Source organism: Tursiops truncatus, chromosome 13, assembly GCF_011762595.2.
Source record: "Tursiops truncatus isolate mTurTru1 chromosome 13, mTurTru1.mat.Y, whole genome shotgun sequence".
NCBI lineage: Eukaryota > Metazoa > Chordata > Mammalia > Artiodactyla > Delphinidae > Tursiops > Tursiops truncatus.
Genome location: NC_047046.1, coordinates 24,635,349 through 24,656,513, shown reverse-complemented (window position 1 = coordinate 24,656,513; position 21,165 = coordinate 24,635,349). Strand labels below are relative to the sequence as shown.

The 21,165-nt window shown below is 63.3% G+C and overlaps 2 protein-coding genes across 4 annotated transcripts in view; one reads left to right on the top strand and one right to left on the bottom strand.

Moving 5' to 3' along the window:
* GNAZ (G protein subunit alpha z) overlaps nt 1–11,562 on the bottom strand; it is a 42,212-nt gene extending 30,650 nt beyond the window's left edge. The window contains exons 1-2 of one of the 2 annotated variants that reach the window (XM_073790335.1): nt 11,364–11,562; nt 6,020–6,139 (exon numbers count right to left, since the gene is read on the bottom strand). The gene's annotated coding sequence lies outside the window, so the exon portion shown is untranslated. The remainder of the gene's footprint in view (nt 1–6,019; nt 6,140–11,363) is intronic. The other variant, XM_033837282.2, reaches the window with a different exon arrangement.
* The window catches only part of RSPH14 (radial spoke head 14 homolog), a 61,985-nt gene extending 41,672 nt beyond the window's left edge, over nt 1–20,313 (top strand). The window contains exons 5-7 of one of the 2 annotated variants that reach the window (XM_033837283.2): nt 17,618–17,843; nt 18,468–18,604; nt 20,036–20,313. In XM_033837283.2, the coding sequence (XP_033693174.1) occupies nt 17,618–17,843; nt 18,468–18,604; nt 20,036–20,274 (602 nt within the window). In that variant the 3' untranslated portion in view covers nt 20,275–20,313. Of the gene's footprint in view, nt 1–17,617; nt 17,844–18,439; nt 18,605–20,035 lie in introns of both variants that reach the window. The other variant, XM_073790336.1, reaches the window with a different exon arrangement.
* Nucleotides 20,314–21,165: the final 852 nt, after the last annotated feature.

The window sequence follows — 21,165 nt, the reverse complement described above, 5'->3', positions numbered from 1 at the left end:
CGCAGCTGCCAGCCAGGGTGTTGCCAGGGAGGCTGTGGCCCCGCTCCTCCTGAACACGGGATCAAGGTGGGTGGGGGGAGGGTCCAAACTGGTATCTGCCCCTTGAAGGAAAAGGACAGAAAGAATAAAGGCTGCCTTCTGGGGGAGGGTGGTGGGGCTGCTGCTCACAGCTGTGGCCTCAGGCCACCTCCATGGTTTGGTGGCCGCCCAGCCCCTGGGATGCAGAAGAGTATACCCGGGCCTGACCCCCTCCCCACTGGGACCCCTGGGTGGTGGCATCAGTGCTGCACCCCACGGTCTCACTCAGGACAGACACTGTCTCTCGTCTCAGAAAAGTGCTCCACCCCTGATCCACTAGTTCCATCCCATCAGGGACCCCCGGCCCTCCCAGTAGGCCATCAGTCGACCCTGGGCCCTGTCTGATCATCACGGTACCCTCGGGGGACCGAGCCTGTGTGTCAGGCTCTGCTCTGCGCTCGGGGACGTGGGGTGAGTCTGGGCACCGAGGGGCTTGTGTTCTGGTGGGGGGACTGGTGAAGAGCAGTGCCGTGGAGAAGGGGAGAAGGTGTGTGTGGCGGGCGGCCAACTAGCGGGATTGGGGGAGGTCCGAGGAGGTGACGCTGGAGGAGACAGACAACAAGAAGCCACCAGTCATGCGGGGGAGAGGAGGGGGCTAGGGTGGGGACAGCTGGGGTGACACTGACCAAGGGCTCGGCTGGGCAGTGGGGGAGCCTGCCTGGCCTGGGCCCAGCTCAGGGCAGGTCCATCCCAGGAGCGTCCCTCTCACAGTTCCCTGGGGAGCGGCTCAGAGATGGCTGCCCTGGCAGGGACCCCCCACCCCCCCAGGGGCCAGAGGGCAGAAACTGTCCCCCCGGAGACCCCTGTTCTTCCAGGGAGCTGCCACTGGTGGCAGGAGGCAGGCACGGGTTGCATCACCAGCCTGGATCCAGGCATCAGGGAGGACACTGGCAAGAGGCTTCCCTGGAAAGGTCTGCAAAGCAAGCGCAGGCCACGCCTCCCTCATACCCTATAGCTCATGGGCCTGGCAGACATCACACACGGCAGAATCCAAACGCTCTGATGGTTTCTGATACAACAACAGGTACTTTTGGACTAAAAAGCCACACCTTTCCCTCCGAGGAGATGACCCCTGCTTACCTTGATGCCAGTAACATTGGAAGGGGACAGGGACAGGCCGCCCTCCCGGATGCTGCCCTCTGGGCAAAGCCGGCCTCCCTGGTTGCGTCTCCTACCCCCACACCCACAGAGCCCTGCCCACCCCGCCACCCAGCTGAGAACGTCCCCCCGGAGGCCAGCGAGAGCCTCCCTCCTGAGCGACCCCGGCCACTGCAGCACCGGCTGGACTTATCACCCGCCCAGAGTGACCTTGAGCCCAGTGTCTGGCGCCCCTGCTGGGCAGTGGAACCAGACCTCACCCAGGACGGCCCTTCCTCACGCGCTGGCTCCTCCTGCCCGGCCACACCCAACCCCCGTGCCCCCTCCCCAGGGCCCCAGCTCCACCTCCCTCTGAGCAGGTGCTCGGGGAAGATACACAGAACAGACACTGCTGACTTGGGGACCCCTGACAGCCACCCCCCAGCCCACTGGACCAGGCCCCGGGTGAGCTTATCCACACACCCCAGCCTGCCTGCCAGGCCCACAGAGGGTCTCCCCTTGAAAGCAGCCCCCTTCCTTCGCCTCCTCCTTGCTCCCTGCTTATTTTGGAGCCAGAGTCTGAGCAGATGGGAGGAGGACAGGGGCTGGTGGGCAGCGCCGCCAGCAGCAGACAGGCTCCAACAACTGGCTCTGCCCTGGCCAGGCAGCCCCTTGGCCTCAGGACCACTACAGGGGACGGGAGAAGCCCTTCCCTTGGCCCCGCACTGGCCCGTGGCTCTGGACGCCCCAGCCATGTGTGCAGCCTTCCGGCCCACAGCCGCCATGGCCGACCAGACGAGCTGTGATAGCATCGCCTGAGGAACACTGACTCAGGAGGAAACCAGGCCAGAGATTTCTCCAGGCCGGGGGTAAATAAATAAACAACACCGGAAGGTTCCACACTCAAGGGGAAGGAGGTGCACTCACCAAGAGCCTGGCTCTAGGTTTCCGCAGCAAGGGAACTGCTGACCGTCACTCAGGCCCCTGGGCTGGGTGGGGACTGATTTTCCTGTGCCCTGCCTCTGTGCGTGGCCCCCCATGATCCCAGCCCCCGCCCTGGTCACCCCCAGGTGGGACCCTCTCTGGCGAGGGCTCTATAGGCCTCCTTCCCTCACAGCTCCTTTCCTGTTTTTTCTCACCTGGAAGGTGAGCACTGCCTCCGTCCAGCCCCTTTTCCTTCCAAGCCCTTCTCACCGCCTCCTACCCCAGCCTCCTAATCACACGCAGACCTGCAGGCTGCGGGATCTCAGTCTCCAGGCCAGCGTGGCTCAAAAAAGTCAGATGCCTAGCCCAGTCCCAGGTCCGAGGAAGGGCCCAGAGCATGCACACCGTCCAGCCCCGAGGGTCCTCTCGAGGCCGGCGGCTGGCCCCGGTCCTCCCCTCTGAGACAGGCCACCCCCGGGAGTGTCCAAGCCCACAGTGGCCTTGACCCTGTCTGGATGCGGTTCTCGAGAAGCAGAGGCTGAGACAGGGATTCTCAGGCACGTGACTGGTCGAGGACGAGAGCTGAGGGGGTCGGGTCGCAGCACGGGCCCCGTCGGGAACCGGGCAAAGGTGTGGATTCTGCCACTGCTTCGCCTCGCCTCGGCCTGACTGACAGGGAGTTCTGGAGCGTGAAGGAAATCAGTGCTGCCCCACTCGGAGGGAAGGGCAGTTCTTGTAAGCAGGCAGTGGGAAGGGGAGCTGGGGGCACTGGCCAGCGTGTGCCCAGCACACCTCCCTCTGTTCCCCCACCCCTTCCTAACAGGGCCAAGGCCTCAGCTCAGGGCTGGGCCTGACCTCAGGGGGCCTCTGCCCGGAGCCCGACCCTCAGCCCCTCCTCTGGACTGCCCCAGCGACCCATCCCACCCCCGACTCTGCTCCTCCCGACGGGGCGGACGGGGGATCCCTGTAAAAACACAAGGCAGTCTCTCCTATGCTCAAAACCTTCCTGCAGCAGGCCAGACATCTATCTCAGTTCGGAGCTGGAGTCCAAGTCCTTCTGTGGCCCCGAGGCTCTGCGACCAGCCCTGACCCCGTGACCTGCCCTCATGCTCCCTCCACTCCCCACTCCTGACCCCCAGTCTTCCTGCTGTGCTGTCCCGACAGCTCAGGGCCTCTGCACTGGCTCTTCCCTCCACTGGGGACATCCTCTGTCCAGAGAGCCACTGCATCCACTCCAGCGGCTCGAGGGTCCCCTCCTCAGAGACCCCCCCGCCCATCCTATTTATGACACCCCAAACACACACAGCATTGTTGCTTTCTAACCTGCTGTGTGACTCGTTTATCACGTTTCCCACCCCATCATGCTTACAGACGCTGGCTCCATGGGGCAGGGGCTTTACGGGGCAGGGGCTCTGGTCTGTTTGTCACTAATGCGTCCCACGGCCCAGAAGTAACCGGCAGGAAGCAGGTGCTGATAAATCCACCCCAGCCCTTTGTACTGAGTGAGGGAGGGGCCAACTCAGGGCAGGGAGGGGCCCGCGGGGACTTCTGGGAAGTCTTCTAGCAAGGCCTTTTGGCCTTCCCCCGATAGACACGGACACGGTGGTGCGTGGCCCGGACTGACCCTGACTCTGCCCTGCTTCTGAGCCCCCCACCCAGGGTGTCCCCCCAACTGGTGAGCCTATGAGCGCTGCGTTTCTGCGGCTGCCACTGAAACCACGCCCCCATCCGTACCCTGAGGCCCCCTCACAGGCCCTGCCCTCCATCCCTGGCCTCCTGGCCCAGCCCCAGCCTTCCTGAGCCAGTGAGGGGTACGCGTCCCAAAGTCCTGGTCCCTCCAGAGCTGGGGATGCAGCTCACCCTTCTGCCCGGTCCCCAGCAGCCACACCCTCCACCACTCGGCACCGGCCCTCCATCCCTCCATCTCCTGCTCCAGGAGAGCCCAGAACCACCAGCAACAAGACTAATGCACCTGGAGACCGAGGTCGCGTGGGGCTGAGCCTAGCCAGGGAGCTGGAGCTGGGATAGTGGGTGCATCGAGGTCGTGGAGCTTCCTGGAGGCAGAGGGTGGTGCTGGGGGTTCAGGGCGGCCCCGTCTGTGCCTCCCTCTTCCCCGCCGCAGGGTAGGGGCAGGGGCAGGGCCAGGGATGTGCATGCGTGCGTGGTGTTAACACACAGGAAATCGATGCCTGGCACTGGCCCACTGTTTAAGGGAAATGAACAGATTTTGGCCGAGGACAAAGAGAGTTTGATTAATCAGAAATTGGATAATGGAGGCAACACTCTAATTATTTTTCTTCCCAGCATTTTATCGAGAAATATGTTTGCACAGCATAACAGAGGTAACAGAGCGGGTGAGGGGGGCGACCACGCTGGAGGAAAGCCCAACTCAGGGACAGAGCCACTGCACCCAGAAGCACTGAAGAGGGCCAGATAGTAGGCTGGCTGGCGGTGGTGGTCTCTCTGTGGGGCCACAGGAAGCAAGAGGGGACAGGTGGGCAGGCCAGAGGCCACACACAGTGGGACAGCTGGGGTCACAGAGGATGTACCATGCAGGGGCAGGGAGGAGGCGCGAGGGCCAGGCCCTCGGTCAGCACAGAGGTAGACGACCTGAGAAAGGTCCTCAGGTGGGGCCTGCTCCTTCCCTGGTCTGGCCCCTTCCACACCACCCTGCCCTGCCCCGCCCACAGTCTCGCTGGCACAGTGGTGGGGCAGGGATGGGGCGGGGCCGGGGTGGGGGGCGTGCGCAACACTAGCTGGGGTCACGCGGGCCTGCTGGAGCCAGGGTGAGAGCTGCAGGTGGCAAATCCTTGACAGGGTCTTCAGGGGCCCCTCCTGGCAGCCTGGAGCCTTTTCTCATCTTCATCCCTGGTGAAGCCTGATGACCCATCCTTGGGAGCCTGGGACTCACACCACGGCCCTGCCCGTCACCCACCCCCTCCTCCTGCACTGTCCCCACTCCTACAACACCTGGAGCTGGAACCACACCGGTCAGCACGACCAGGGGTTACCTGGTCTCCCGGCTCCAGGCAGGCTTCTTGGGGCTCTACGCCAAGCAGAGCTGAGCACGAGGCTCAGTCACCTGCTCATTCACTCGACAGGGTACGGAGAGGCTGCCACAGGCAGGAGGATGAGTTGCAGCTGCTGGGCAGGAGGGAGGGCGCGGCGGGTGGGCTCGAGCAGCCCCTGGCAAGAACGGCTAAATCCCGCGTCCTGTACCACCGCAGACACCACTGATCAACCACGACCACTTTCCTCTGAGCCACCACACAGCCTCAGAATCCTTCTCAACACTGCTTTGGGCAGCCCCTCAGGGCTGGAGTAAGAAATGAAGACTACTTGCACCCTCGACCCAGCCTAATCTGAAGGTGAGGATACACAGGCCCAGAGTGAAGAGGATTCACCGTGTCTACACTGTAGGCGGAGCTGGGACTAGGCCCAGGTCTCCCAGCTTCCCATTCAGTGTTCTTTGCCCTTCACCAAGCTCCCTGCTGAGCTCATCCTGGAGCACAAGGGCTGTCTGGAAAGCCCACTTGGTCATCATGTGGTCACTGTGGGCGCCATGGTCCTTTCCCACCACCAGGATCTCCCCTCGCCTTCCGAGGACACTTTCCCATGGACGCGACTCTAAATGTCATGACCGCAAATCTCCCAGACTGACTAGGCCTCACCGAGTCACACGGCGTCACTGAGGGACCACTGTCAGCCGGAGGCGTCTGACCCCCGGTGGGGGACCCGGGCAGCGTGAGAAGCTGGGCAGCCTGCCTGCCTCTGGCTCGTGAGTGAACCGGTCGGGCCCGATGGGCACCCGGCCAGTGGTTGTCCACCTGCGCGTGGTTTGTGTTTGTCCACCGGCAGGCACACCTCGCGGGGGCAGAGGACTGGGCTGGAGCCACAGTTCTCCAACGTGAAGGCTGCAGCCACCAGAAGGCCTGCTCACCTGCCACGTTCGTGGCCCCCTTTGACAGCCGTTTCCTGGCTCCCTGCTGAGTGCTAGGCCGGGCTCTGGGGGCCAGATTCTCAGTGATGAACAGCAGACGAAGGTCTTGACCTCGCAGAGCTTATGTTCAGGTCCAGGAGAGAGACGGAGAATAAGCACAGACAAAGAAAACAGGCAGCGGTTACACTGGGGTACGTGTAGGAAGGGGCATAGGATCTGTGCGGGTGTGGACACAGGTGCTGTTCTGGACAGAGGCCCCCAACGGGAAAACAGAATTAGGAGGCCTGAGAGCCTCCTCCTGGACACCCCAAGTTGTGTGTGGACCCTGCCTGAGAGCCGCTGGTGAGAAGAAAGAGCAGCTGTGATGATCCAGTCCTCCCAGTGGAAAGGACCAGGCCACGGCCAGAACCTTAGCACTGGCCCCAGCGCCACACCGGCCTCTAGCACAGCAGCCCCACCAGTCAGCCCTCCTGGACCCCTGGGGACCCCGGGGTGGACGGAGGCAGGCTGCCTGCAGGAAGTGGGGGCCGCTCGGGCTGCTGAGAAGCCCTCAGGGTCCCTGGACACCCACCCGGGGCCCGGGCGGCCGGTGCCCACGCAGGAGCCACCCCACCTCCCCGGGTCCGAGCCTCCTCCACCGAGAGGAGAAAACCGAAGTAAAAATAGGCCCCTTCTTGGCGGAACTGGCTGTGAGAGGAGAAAGTGAGCGTCGCTGCCCTCCCCAAGCGCCTGCCCGGGGGCTCTGGGGGACACGACACATGCGGCCGCTCCCCTCCACCCAACGCCACGACCTGACTGCCAGCACTCCCAGGGCAGGGGGCTCGGCGAGGCAGGGGCTCCTTCTGCAGCTGGGCTCTGACTGCTGCCACATGGCCAGTAGAGGCGGGGGTGGGGGGAGCCTGGGGAGGGTGCGTGCTGGTCAGTAGCTGCTGGAGGGTGCGCTGGTCTCGAGAGTCTGCAACCACTTCCCCCTACCCCACCCCCAGCACGGCACCGCGGATTTTAACAGCCTCACTCCTTAGCACTTTCTGATGGATTCTCCAGGGACATCTCTAAAAGAGAGTTATACCTTAATTTAGAAGCAAATAACTCAAAACTCTGTGATGTAGCAGGTTCCTTCGGAAAAGAGACGAACTCAAGGAAGCCATTGTGTGTGAGGCCACCCGCCACATGCACCCGCTCCTGCCAACAGGCTGCCCAGTCCTCTACCAGCTGGCTGTGTCTCCTGCCCGAGGGATGGAGGCCAGGGGTCCACGGACAGAGGGGGAGAAGCGCCGCTCACAGAGGCCAGGGTGCAGCCCCCGTGGCCCCAAGTGCCTGACACAGCCCACCTGCCCATGGGAGGCAGGTGAAGGGCAAAGTGGACGCCAGCCCGGGGCACCGTCCTGGCAGCCACCACGACCACCACAACTGGCCTTCCCGGGCGTGCACATGCGCGCCATGCCCAGCCTGACACTCTGCTGTCACTGTCCTGAAATGCTTAATCATTTTTAACAAGGGACCCCCAAACTGTGTAGCCAGTCCTGCCCATGTTGCTTAGCCCCCATGCACCCCAGGCCTACTGCAGGGGACCCACCCTCCCAGGAACACCCTCCTGTGCGGCCCCTGGAATCTCAGCTCAGCTCTGAGCCGTGGGGCCCGAGGCCTGGCTCTGCCCCTTCTGGCCCCACCTGTCCTCGATCCCTGAGTGACCTTGCTGGCCCCTGCCCCCCAACTCTTGGTGGGGGGACTCCAGGTCTCCAGCTCCAGCCTGATTCTCCCCTCTGACTGCCACGTATGCCCATGTCCACCTGGGTCTAACCCAACTCCCAGTTCCCCACCTCTCGCGATGCGTCTGTGTCTTCCTCCTCGCCAAGGCCAACTCTGTCCTTCCAGAGCGGTCCTTTCCTCTTCTCCATCAGCAGGTCCTTGTTAAGCTAAATCCTGCATCCAACCACTTCTCAGTACCACTCCTGCTCCCACCCCAGTGGGCCAGCAGCCCCTCATCCTGAATGCTGTAGCGGCCCCCATGCCATCTGCCAGACGGGTCTTTTAAAAGCATAATCCTACCCGACGGGCTCCACAGCCCCGCCCCCCCATCCCGGGCTCCAGCCACCTGACCTTGGGGGGCAGGGTGACCTCCAGCTGCAGAGGTGCATTGGCCTCAGGGCCTTTGCACCTGCCATCCTCCCTCCTGGTGCTCTTCCGTTGGTCTCACAACTCACCCATGGCCTCTCCACGGTGCCGCGCCAACGGCCCTTCCACACAGGACCCCCACCCCCTTCTGCTTTAGGCTCTTCACGGCCTTTGTCCTGCCTGGCATTCAGCTACTCGGGTGTTTGTCAGCCTTCCGGGTCTCACGGAGCGCCACAGGAGTGGGTGCTGTGTGCCCTGCCCCCTGTCGTGTCCCTGTGCCGGGCACGGCCCTAGCCCTTGCAAGTGCTGGTAAAGACCAGCCGAAGGAACGAACGGCTGAGCCGAGCGAACGGGTGAGGTTCCGTTCCCTTGGCTCCCCCGCGAGCCCAGGGATCCAGATGGTCCCTGTGAGTTAGTCCCTGTCAGTTCGCTCCTGGGAGGCGCCTCCCCTGCCAGCGTGGATGTGGGGAGGACCATGCGGGGATGGGCAGGGCACTCTTGGCTCTGTTTGTGGTGAGGATGAGGAGGCTCATAGAGGATGGGGCTGGGCGGGGGGCCGGGGGGGAAGGAGGGCCAGGCCTGACCCAGGTCTTCCGCCGCCTCCACTGGGACTCCCCGCCTCCACCGCCCCCGAGTCTGCACAGCTGTCAGGCCACCGCTCTGGGCTCCTACCTGGGCTGACTCTCAGCGTCTGCCCTGATGCTTCTGTCCACTTCCCTGTGCCCTCTGCCCTGCCAGCCCACAGGACTGCCCCTGGGGCTCAGTTAGCCCGGGTTTCCTTCCTGAGGGTGCAGTGTGCTAATCTGCCTCCTCCAGGGTTCCTGCAAGCCCAGCCATGGTCGGCAGTAGGGAGAATACCCTACAGCCGCACAGAATTTTGGGTCTTCAGAGGGCCAGCACAGGGCAGTTAGGGCTGCCGTGTCCTCACGACCAGCGGGGAAAGTGCGGCACTTGGTCATCGCATGTGCACACGAGACAGCCACGCGGCTGGGCTGAGGCCACTGGGGCCACACCCTGAGTCTGAGGCCAGCCTTCCCTGCCGTTCGCCCCTGCATCCACCGGCCTCCCTGCAGGGGCCCTGGGCAGCCTTGTCAAGTTCTCCTGCTTACCCAGAAGTTCCTGGAATTGCCCTAGAAGCTCCTGAGAGCCAGTCAGGGTGCTTCTCCTCCTGGGACTCCAGGAAACAGAAGAGCTGAGGAGCTGGGGACAGAACGGGGAATTCATTCCCCGTGTCCCAAATCTGGAGTCTTATGGCAGGCCCCCAGAAAGGGGCCGGGCGACAGTATGGAGCAAGGCAGCTCCATCGTGCTGAGCACGCACCCTCAAGAGGGCAGGCAGGGGCCCTGCTCTCCTTGCAGCAAGCTGGGCCTCGGCCAGAAGCCAGTGTGTGGCTGGGGGTGGGTCAGGGAGGGGGCACGCTACACAGATGAGTGACAAACAGCCCCTTCAGAGGGAAAAACCTCCCCGGCAGCGGGCAAGCGAGCAGATCTACAGCAGAAGGTAACACCAGCCTTCCGAGGGGGAGGGACTGTTTTATTCACCTCCCATCTCAGAAAATCAGCGTCTGGTACAACACACAAGAGCTTTAAGCCAAATGCCAGCGTCTTGTCCATCGACCCTGAAGCACGGGGAATGCTGAAGGCGCACCACTGCATCCGGGCATGGCTAGGCCCTCCCTCGCCATCAGCCGCTGCACGGAGACTCCCACGTCTCCACGGTTACTGCTCACGAACGTCCACGCCCCAGAGGGACAGAGCCACCAGCTCAACATCATCCTCCATGCTGGCCAGGAAGGAGGCCAGGGGTTGGTTACCCAGGACCCTGGCCCTGCCTGGAAGGGTGGTCCTATGCAGCGAGCAGCCCTCGGGGTCTTCCCAGCTCTTCTCCAGGCCCACTCGGTTCTGGGTCATGGAGCTGCTCTTTGCACAGGTGAGGAGACTGCGGCCACCACTGAAGCAGGCGCCAGGGTCATCCATTTCCCCCAGCGGCCCCAGCCCTGGGCAGCCTCCGCCCTTTCCCGCCTGACCTCCTGTGCTCCTGCCAGACTGGACTGCCTGAGCGCCCTCTCTGTGTCTCCGTCCCCGTTCTCCCCTCTGCCCGCAATGCCCACCCCAACTGTGACCGTGTCCTTCAAGCTCCAGTTCAAATGTCACTTTGCCCACAGGCCCGTCTGACCCCGGCCCCACTTGGGGCCCCAACACCCACCTTCAGGGCTGGGTTCTCTGAGCAGAGATGCTTCTCCCCCTGGGGGCGGTGAGTCAGTCCCAGGAGGGCAGGGCCAGTTCACTCCCACCCCAGCACCAGGCCCCGGGGGGAGCAACTGCTCAGTAAACATTTGCTTAATTGAATTTGGCCAAGGAGCCTTTTCCAGACTGAGCAGAAGGCAGAGGGACTCGATCCCCAGGGCAGGGAGATCACTTGGGCAGAAAGGGGCGGTCAGGGGACAGCTGCCTCCCCAGACCAGCAGATTTCCCCCCAGGCGGGTCCCTCCATCCCCAGACACGGACTCACCGGCCTGGGCGCCGCCTTCCCATCCTCTTCTCTGGTCACAGAGAACCCCAATTCTCGACCTCAGCAGAATCCTGCCACCAACGCCCAGAGAGACTCAGCGCCGCCCTGAAGCCAGACCCCCTCGGGTCCCCGGCAGGACGCTGAGCCCCGGCCCGAGGCCCTCACCCCCCCAACCCCAAGCCCCCACCGCCTTTTAAGGGAAAAAATATCGAGCCGGGAACCTATCACAATCGCAGCGGGTCGATACTCGCCTCTCGCTCTAAATGCCTCCGAGGAACCTGCTCGCTGCAAGAGCGGTGACCGAAAACGGCGAGCCGTGCGTCCCCGGGCCCAGGCCTCCGGGGCCCTCGCCTCCGTTTCAGCCCAGGCCACGCGCCGGCGCTCCCGCCGTCCCCCGGGAGACCCCGCCGGGCGCCTCTCCCGCAGGTCGCCGGCCTGGCTCCGCACCAGCAGCTGCCCTGGGCCCCTGTCAGCCCTCCTGGGCCCGGGCGCCCCTCCCAGCACCTGCCTACCCGCGGCGCCCCTGCCCACCGCGCGGGCACACCCGCCGCGCGGCCCCCACCTGGCCCGCATCCCGGCCATCGCGCCCGGCGCCCCCCGCCCGGGCGGGCCCCGGCACAAAGGCCCGGGCGGGGTTCGGTGCGGGCGGGTGGGCTCCCGGCCGCGCCCCCCGTCCCCAGGTCCGCCGCGCGCCCCGGCCGCGGGGCCGCTCACTCACCTCCGGGCCGCGGCGCGGTGCGTGGCCGAACTGCTCCGGCGGCGCGGGCGGGGCGGCGAGCGCGGGCCGGGGCGCCCTCGTTCCGCACGACGCGGGCGGCGGCGCCCGCGCGGGGACGTGACCAGGCCGCGGGCGGCGCACACGCTCCGCCGGCCTGGCTCCCTCCGCCCGCTCTCCCGCGCCGCCCGCGCCGCCGCCCGCGGGTCCGCCCGCCCCGCGCCGCGCCGCCGGCAGGGGGCGGAGCCGCGAGCGCAGCGCGTTGCCGGGCCAACCGCGGGCGGGGAGCCGCGCGTCCGCCGGGGTCCACGCTCAGGGCGCCACAGCCCCGCCAAGAGCGCCGGCCCGTCGCCCATTGGGTGCGAGAGGCTGACGGACGCGCCCGCGGACCAATGACGATGGGAAGGGGCGGGGCCGCGGCTCCGCGCGTGCCGCGGTCCGGCAGCAGCTGCCACCGCCGCCGGCCACGGGGTCCCTGCGATCCCGCTGAGCCGAGGCCGGGCGCCCACCCCCCGGGACGCCGAGCCGGAGAGCAGTGAATGGCCCCGGCCCCGCCCGTCTTCCCGGCCCAAATTCGAACCCTGTCTGCCCTTTCTGAGCTCCGCGACCTTGGACAACGGACTGACCTCTAATGAGCCTGTTTGCAAAGTGGGGCTAGTGGCACCTGCTTCCCTGAGTTGTCGCGACAGTAGGCTAGGACGTGTGAAAGGGCTGTACAAATCCTAAAGGTTTACGCCGGTGACGTTTTGCAGCGATGGGAGGGGGCATTAGTCATCTTTGCTGCTTGTGCCTGCAGCGGGTAAGGGCTCTTCAGGGTCCCTGGCAATCCTGGCCCCGGAAGGTTGCCTTAGAAGGGAGGACAGGAGGGGGGCCCAGGAGCGGTACCCCAGACCAGAGAGGCGGGAGGGAGCCAGCTCAGTTGAGGCTAGGGTCCCATGGGCGCCTTTGGGAAGCTCACAGAAGGCATTGGTACTCAGCAAAATGCACCAAAGGGTGCCTGCCAACTTCTGCTTTCAATTTCAGGGGGAGCCAATCTGTGGGCCTCAGAACCGGGAGCCCCTCACTCCTGTGCGTTAAAGACTCAGGCCAGAACCAAGACATTAGTGCCACTCTGTCCTTTCCATCACTGTAACCTGAAGCTCTGTGCACCCCAGAGCATCCAGGTAAATGCAGATGCTCCCCGCTAACACTTCCCTATCACCCTACACCTCCATGGTCCTATTACTAGGATCACCCCACTGGTGGGCAGAAGCACTGGAACGGACCGTTGGCAGAGGGAGATAGGGCCAGGCCTGTGGTCAGAAGGCAGGGACCACCTCTGCCAGCTGGACACTGTGGCATCTCAATGTCATCCGCTAACCTCTCTGAGAGTGTTTCCTCTGCTGTGAAATGGAGACCATTGCACTACATCCCCCAGCGAGGTTGCCCACCTGTGAAGGTGTTGCCTAAATGGTCAGAGACAGGACAGATGTTGGTGATGGGCATCTTGAGGCAGACCTAGACTAGGCCTGGCACATGCTGGCTCGGGGTGGCCCCTGAGGCCCAGTGGAAAGTGGCCGACTTCCGGGGGCTGCTTTGTGTGCGTGTCCTCCACACCGCCAGGCTGGGTCAGGCTGGGCCTCTGCCCAGAGGTCCACTCAGAGGCCAATGGCCGTGGTAGCAGGAAGGAAACAGGCACAGGCCCTGCCCTGGGGGTGAGTTATTTCACCTGGATGAGCCTCAGTTCCCTCTTCTATCAAAAGGAGACAAATATAACAATAGATGGTCCCTAGAGGGTGATTCCGACAGGAGATACATGTTGACACATGTTCAGAGATGGCGAGGGCAACTGGGGGACCAGGGATCAGAAGTGAGCTGTTTGCAGGGGCAAACCTAGCTGCAAGCATGGGAAGACCCCGCACAGCAGTCCGGGTGTGAGATGAGGGGCTAGCCCACGGAGGGGCCCAACGGGGCTGGCTGCTGCCCCCTCCCCTGACCCTGGAAGTGAGAGCTCCCCCAGGGTCAAGCAGGGATTGTAAGCCTTCAACCAGCAAGCATTTACTGACGACCTCCTCTGCGCTTGGCACAGTCCTAGCATTTAGACAGACCCAAGCCTGCCTGCTAGAACCTCTGCACGATAGTCCCCCCGTGATGGTTGTGCGAAGCCTGGAGGGGGAGACCCATCAGGGCTCTGTGGCAGGAGGAGCAGGATGGAGGTGGCCCATGACCTGGGGCGGGAGGAAGCACGTTCCACGGTGGGGAAGACGCTGTGCAAGAAGGAGTGTGAGGCCTGGATGAACCCAGAGGACCAGTGCGGCCAGAGCCGTGAGGATGCCACAAGGCCAGGCTGGGGTGAGGCAGGGAACAGTCGCTGCGGGCTGGTGGCCCTTGTGTAGGATTGGGGCGTCGGCCTAAGAACTACTGGAGAGTTTGAAGATTAGCTTTTTAAATTCGAGAAGGAGGATGGCAAGTTTTTGTTTCATGTTTATTTACGGTAGGCCCGGTCCCACAGGGTGCGTCGTTCTAAATGCAGAATCAAGTAAAAATGTCAGCTAGACAGCCCAGAGAAAATAAGAAAGCGGAGAAGTCAGTCCATGAGGCTGAGTTCAGCCTAGGCCGGGGGTTGGCCGGGCAACCTGGCGTCAGTGGATGGCCGTGTGGTGTCTGCAGCCTGAGAGGAGCTGCCCCTGGTGGAGGGGAAAGGGGGGATGGTGGGGGCCGAGGACCACGTTGTGCGGGATGCTGGAGGGAGGGGGGGGTGCTTGCTAAGCACATGGAGGAGCAGCCGGAGAGGTGGAAGCGGGGAGCTGAGGTCCCAGGGCCACGGGGGGAGTATCTCGGGAGGAAAACATGGTCAGCATGTCACGTGCTACTGAGGGGCCGAGTAAGCTGAGGACAGCAAGGGTTCCCCACGAGCAAAGGCAGGCACGAGGGTGGGTGGGGTCAGTGGGGGACACATGAGGCTAAAGCTGGGCGGGCGGGTTGAGATAAGGCACGGTGGGGCCCGGGCGCCAGGCGCGGATGTGTGCTCCCGGGGCTGAGTCCTCACTTGCCAGGAGAACGGGACCGGGAGACCACAGCTCGGCTCCGAGGAAGAAAGGGGAAGGGGGCTCTGGTGATTGAGCCCACCCAGCACCTCACTAACCAGCAGGGAGAGCTGGCCGACAAGGGGCCCTTTGAGGTGGCCCCCAGGAAGTGGCCAAACCTCAACCCCAGGGGTTCCACTCCAGGGGCATAGTGACCCTCAATCCCAGCTGAGCTTTGTGGCCCATCAACCAGCCCATCCTGGCCCAGTAGCCATGCCAGTCTGGGCCCTCCCCAGCACACTCGAGCCGCCTACCGTTGCCCCTCTGCCCCACAAGGCCCGGCTCCCCCAGGCCTCCCTTCCTGCACATCCAGAGCCCCTAGGACCTGGAATTTCTCATCTACATGTGTCAACCCAGGCAGTAATGACCGGTCCCCGGAGACTCTCCCACTGGTCTCCCCACTGCCCGAGGGTGCCCCCTCCTGGCCGGCTCTTCTCCATGCCCCACCTGTCCTGCTCACCCCAACCCTGCCAGCCGGGTCTAGGCTGTTGGGGGCCTGGTGGGTTTCTCTGATTTGTTTCTTTTTGGGGGTCTGTGCACCACCCCACCCCAACTAGAACAAGGCTTTGCAGATCTGGGTTAATTATAAATAGCCAGGCCTGCGACTCTCCTTTTAGCTGAAAAGAAGCAAAGTGAACGAGCAGAGAGGCACACCCGGCACGCGTTTTATTTTTAATCTCCCTCTGTCTCAAAATGAACTGGGTCCCGGTGCTCAGCATTTCTAGGAGCAGAGGCCCAGGACGAATGCCTGGGAAAGAAAAACCCGGGCGGCTGAAGGCCTGGCCTCTCCCCATCTGCTGTGTGACCTTGGGCACTAGAGTTGCCCCTCTGGGCTTTGGTTTCCTCAGCAATCGGGGGAACAGTGGAGGTGATCACCTCCAGCTTCCGGCCTTGACTCCCTCCCTCTGTCCTCCCCCCAGCCTGTGCCCATCCTGTCGCTCCCACAGCAGCACCTTTCCCTGGGCTTTCCCGGGAAGCCCAGACCTGGGTGCAAGTGAGGCCACCATCGAGCCCTGACTGACAATGCACAAATCCCTCACCCCCTGCCTTTGCTCAGGTGGCCCTCTGTCAGGAACATTATCCCTCCATCGGTCAGCACAGTCCTTCTTGGAAGGTCAAATTGTCACCTCTGCCCTGTGAGCTGGACAGTGGCCGTCCAGGTCGTGGCCGAGCGAGACTGTGGCCGGGGCAAGCAGGTAGCCTGGGGGCCGGTGCCTGAGCCAGAACTGGAGCCAGAGCAGGAGGCCCAGATGTACTGTCTGGTGGTGGCCCGGCCGGAGGGCAGGGCTGAAGGGGAGAGAGGCCTCAGGCCACCAGGAGAGGTGGCTTCGGGACCACTGACAGGTGTTCCTGCAGGGCAGGGACTGTGCAGCTTTTATCTCTGTATCCTGCTCCTCAGCCCTCACCCCCAACCACAGGCTTGCCTGCAGCTGGAACTCAATGTTGGTGGCATTTGGGAGACTCTCGCTGTGCCAGGCTTGGGTGTCTGGGCACATGGTGACAGTCCCTTACACAGAGCACTTTCCCACCCCCTACTCCACTGGTACTGCACAACCCCCTTCCAGGTGGGCTTGTATTAATAATGAGGAAACCAGGTTCAGAGAGGGTAAGTAACTTGTCTAAGGTCACATAGCTGGATGCATTTAGGAGTCCAACTAGCCTTTTTTTTTTTTTTAATCTGTGTATATTAAATCTTAAAAAGCCCAGTACTCTTGAAGCAGCAGGAAACTGCTTTTCCTGTGTTGTGAGCACCTGAGAACAAATGGACAGAGCTAGCAGCTCCACCCGACACCCCAGTGAGAAGCTGGCCAGGGACACTGGAGCCTCTGGACATGCTGCCCTGCCTCTCCACCCCCTAACCCCAGGCACCTGCCATTTCATGTCCTCGGGGAGTGAGGGTGGAAGGCTGGGTGGTGTCTTCAAAGAGGAAATCCCTGGGGCTTCCCTGGTGGCGCAGTGGTTGAGAGTCCGCCTGCCGATGCAGGGGACATGGGTTCCTGCCCTGGTCCGGGAGGATCCCACATGCTGCAGAGCGGCTGGGCCCGTGAGCCATGGCCGCTGAGCCTGCGCGTCCGGAGCCTGTGCTCTGCAACGGGAGAGGCCACGACAGTGAGAGGCCCGCGTACCACAAAAAAAAAAAAAAAAAAAAGAAAGAAATCCCTGGTGCTAATTGGCACTCAGAGACCTTTAGGCTAATGAACCTGTTTACTTGTCTCTCTAGAGTAAATTAGACAGTTGAGCTGGGAAGGCGGAAGACAGAGGCGTCCACTGGTGGCACCTCCATGGGGGCTGTGGACGGCTTCACGGTGGGCAGCCTGGGCTGCTGGGGAGAGGGTGGGCTGTCGGGCAGTAGTGACACCTAGAGCGGCAGGGAAGGGCCACCCTCCCCGGTGCCCACTCTCTTTCTGTGGTGGCCGCTCTGCCAGCAGTTCTGGGCACTTGTGAGCACCCTTGGGCTGCCGCCTGGGGCATCTCTGGGGTCTCCTCTGGGCAGCCAGCCATGTACTGACTCCCCACGTGGGAGTAGAGGCTGGAAGGAGTGAGGCAGAACCGTTGACAGTGGAAGGGGGGTGGCTCGCTGCATTTTCTCCCAGCTGTGCCATGTGGAGCCCCCTCCCTGAGCGCCACCGGGCGCCTTTAGACCCCTTGGCCGGACTCTGTGGATTGCCCACTAACTGTGGTTGGGGGTACAGCTCTTTTTACATAAGATGCCGGCCTGTTCACTCTAAATCTTCTACCTCAGACTCCACTGCAAGCTTTCTTCCTGTCCCCACGGCTGGCCAGGCTGATCTGCGGCTCCAGCATCGCAGAGATGTTTCAGATGGGAAGGAGGGGATTGACGGGTACCCCATCCTTCTCTCTGCTGCACCATGGTTGGCGGGGGAGGGAGGCTCCCCGTGTGCCTGGGCCCTGCAGAGGTGGCTTCTGCTTCTCAGGCCGCTGTTTCAGGCTGGTGCCCCCAGTAACAGGCGACCAAAGGCTGGACCTTGGGGGTCCTCGTGGTTCTCACCCCAGCTTGTCACCCACGGCCACATGCTGGCTGCTTGGGCCCCCTGCCTGGCAGCCCGAGGGGGGGATTTGCAATTTATCTTGTCAAATACCACCCCCTCGCCAGCCCTCCAGCTCCCAGCACAGGTGACAGGTGGGGGGTGGCCCACTGGCCCACCCTCAGCGCCCGTTCCTGTCCTGCAGGGGCCAAGGGCATTGTCAACAGCAGCCTGATCCCCTCGCTGGTGGGGAAGCTGCAGACGGAGGAGGAACGGATCCAGGAGCTCCTCCTGGACACGCTGGCCGCCTGCCTGATGGAGGACGCCACCGAGGCACTGGCCAACCGGGTGGTGCCCTTCCTGAAGGAGAAGCTCCTGAGCGCCAACAGCAACATCCGGAGCAAAGCAGCCCAAGCACTAATCGCAGTCAGGTGAGGCCTGGGCGGGGACAAGGGACGGAGCGGGGAGCGCAGGAGTGGCGCCCCAGGCCCCTGCTTCCCCTCACCTGCTTGTGCCCTGGGGGAAGAGGAGCCCGCCACTGGGGCACCTGCATGCCCAGGCCTGGGTTTAGCCCTGACAGTCCTGTGTCCCAGGAAGCCCCCACTCCCGGCAAAAACGAGAGGGCTGTCCCCCTCGCATGAGGAAGGCAAGCACAGGAGGTACCATCTGCACACTTAGACTTCCTCCGAAGAAGGTCAGGACGTGGAGCTGCGGGCGTCTAGTCACTAGTGACCCAGTGTCACTGTGATCACAGTCTAAATCCCGGCCTGGAGCCTGAGGGTCACAGAGCCTCAGAGCTGCTTTAGCCGTGGCCACCTCCCTTCATTTCACCACCGCTGGCTCCTGGGTCTGGCCTTCTGTGGCCCCAGGCCGTGCTCCCAGGTCATCTGAGTGTCGGGGTGGGACCCACACCTCACACCAGTGCTCCTCTGCACCCTGGCGTGGCCACCAGGGATGGTCTCAACACAAGTCCTTTCCCCTGGTGTCCCCCTGGGGTGGTCCTATCCCCCTCTTCCTCCAAGTGCAGCCACCCAGCTGCCCCCTCTCTGGCCCAGCATCCCCCTGGAGGGCAAGAACCAGGTGTGGCAGCACGACATCATCCCCATCCTGGTGCACCTGCTGAAGGACAAGGAAGAGGAGGTGCAGGCCAGCGCAGCTGGGGCCCTCATGTACGTCACAGTGACCACCAAAGGTGAGGCTGCCTGCTGGCTGGGTGTCGGCGCCTTTGGGGTGGGGGGTCACCGCAGCCCCCTAGCAAGCTGAGTACTGCCCCTCCCTGGTCCCAGGCTCCGCCCTCTCCTTCCAGGCCACAGAGGGCCCACCACCTGGGGCCCCTCCCTGTTATTCCCTCTGTTCCCTGGTTTTGGAATTCTTGCATCTGACCCAGGCCTCTTGTGAGCCGAAATTCTGGGATTGATTCGTTTGCCACCCATGAGTCCGTTATGCTGAGGTCTAAGCAAAAACTGGAGCCCTTGCTTCTGCTGTGTTTCTTGATCAATGTTAACTTTTCTCAGTGTGGCGGGGGCGCATAGGAGCGTAAGGCTACCTCCCCCATGCGGACTCCCAGCAGCCAGGCTTCCATGCTCAGTCACCTGACCTGGGCGGTAGGAAGGGCCTGGGCTGGTTTCCCCACCTGGAGGCTAGGGTCCCCGCAGGACCTCTGAAAGCTGTCTGACCTTCCCTTGCCTGTGCCAGCCCCACGCTCTGAGTTTCCTTGCTGATCCACGGAGAACTAACTACCTGGGCCTCTGATTCTCAATCAGCAGTCTGCAGATCCCCCCAGAGCTGGGACTCCTTGCCACTCCCCAGTTCGTCCTGATGGTGAAATCTGAGATGCACCGGGGGGGGGGGGGGTTGGGGCCTTCCCAGAGTCCACAGCCCCCTTCTGACTGATCGTGCAGTCAGGGTGCCGACCCCCAGTGTGGGGCTCCCCATGAGCGTGGATCTCCTGGGCGTCCTCAGTGCAGTCAGTGTCTTACCTGGGCTTCCTGTAGGAATGCTTGGAGGGCTGCGGGGGCTCTCACGGGGCCCGGACAACATGGGAATTTGGGGGAGATGTGGTCACTTCCCTGAGCTAGCACTCCAGCCGAGGAGCCCTGAGCCCCTGCCACAGGCCAGGCTCTGTGCTGGGCGATGGGGACCCAGACGTCTCAGCCTCTGCTATCTGAGGTTGGCAGGGGCAGCAGAGTGAAGAGTAACCTGGGGGAGACGGTGGGCACAGTACGGGGGCAGAGCATCCTCTGAGAGGGGAGCTAGCAGGGCAAAAGGGGCTGGACGGTCTGGCAGCAAAGAGCAGAGTGCTCGGTGTAGGAGGGTTGGGGGCAGGGGGCAGGGGGCGGCAGCGCGGCATTTCAGCGGGTGAGGGGGTGGGCAGCAAGTAAGGATTAAGGAGGGGCGTCTCCCCTTCTCATTCGATTGGATTTTAATTTTCAAAAGACCCCTCATGCTGCCTTGAGAGGACTGGGTTGCGGGACAGGTACCTGGTGGTTGGGGAGAAGCCGGCTGGGGAGCTTGCAGGGCCCAGGCTGGGGGCAGGGAGGGTGTGGAGCCTGCGTTGGGAGGGCTGGGGGGCGAGGGAGGTGGGCAGGGAACCCCAGGAACGCCTGGCGTTGGTGCCCTGTAGGGAAGTACGCGGCCCTGGACACGGAGGCCATCGGTCCGCTGCTGGAGCTACTGCACTCACCCTTGAGCAAGGCGCGCCTCAACGCCATCAAGGTCCTCACCATGCTGGCCGAGGCCCCCGAGGGCCGCAAGATCCTGCAGTCCCACGTGCCCACCTTCCGGGCCCTCAAGGAGGACACCAGCGCGGCTGTGCAGCGGGCAGCCCAGATCGCCGTCAAAGTCATTGAGTGGAAACCCTGAGCCTCTTACCGGCCCCACCTGCTGACTCCATGCCTGAATACATGCGCTGAATCTCTTCATCTTGGTCTGAATGGCACCTGATGTTTCTGGGGCAGGTCACGGCTCTCCTCTCTCCTGCCAAAGGGGAAATGCCTGGCCCAGAAGGACAGGGTCACAGGCTGAACCCAGGGTCCAGGGCCGGGTGCGAGGCGTCCCTGCTGTCTGCTGTGGTCGAGTCCCCTGGGAAAGCACAGAGCAGGGCCAAGCGTCTAGGGACAAGGTGGGGGCAGGGACCTGGGTGGGGGATGGAACAGCTGGTCCAGGCAGCACTGCCTGAGCCAGACGCTCAGTGAATAGGCCCATGGGGTGTGGCTGGGTGTGGCCCTGCTCACCAGGTCTGCCCCCTCCCCACGTGGGGCGACAGGAAGGAAGCTCACAGGTGCAACCCCAAGTGGGCACTTACTGGAGGAGGGTGAGTTGTAAGAGGCCCCCACCCCCACCCCAGGGATGAGAGCTCAGAACAGGGCAGCTCCTTAAGGTCTTCCCCCCAAATAGCTGTGTTCTCCAAAGCCAAGTCACCTTCGTAAGCTCGGGCTGGCCTGAGGCTGGCCTCCCCCGCAGCCCTCCCCCTGTTGTCTGCCAGGCCTCCCTCCAGAGAGCTCCCACCTGTGCCTCCACCGGCCTTGCTTCTCCCGCAGTGAAACTGGCTAAGGAGGCTGGAGAGCCCTGGCGGGGGGGGGGGGGGGGTGCGGGGGGTTGGAGGGGAGGAGGCATGGGGACTCCTTGATCTCCCCGACCCAACCTGTCCGGTGGTCTGGCAGGGTTCTGCCCTCTGTTGGAGAAGCTGTAGGAGCAGCTCAGCTTCAGGGCTGGCCTCGTTTGGGCTGAGCCGAAGCTTTAATCTCCCCCATG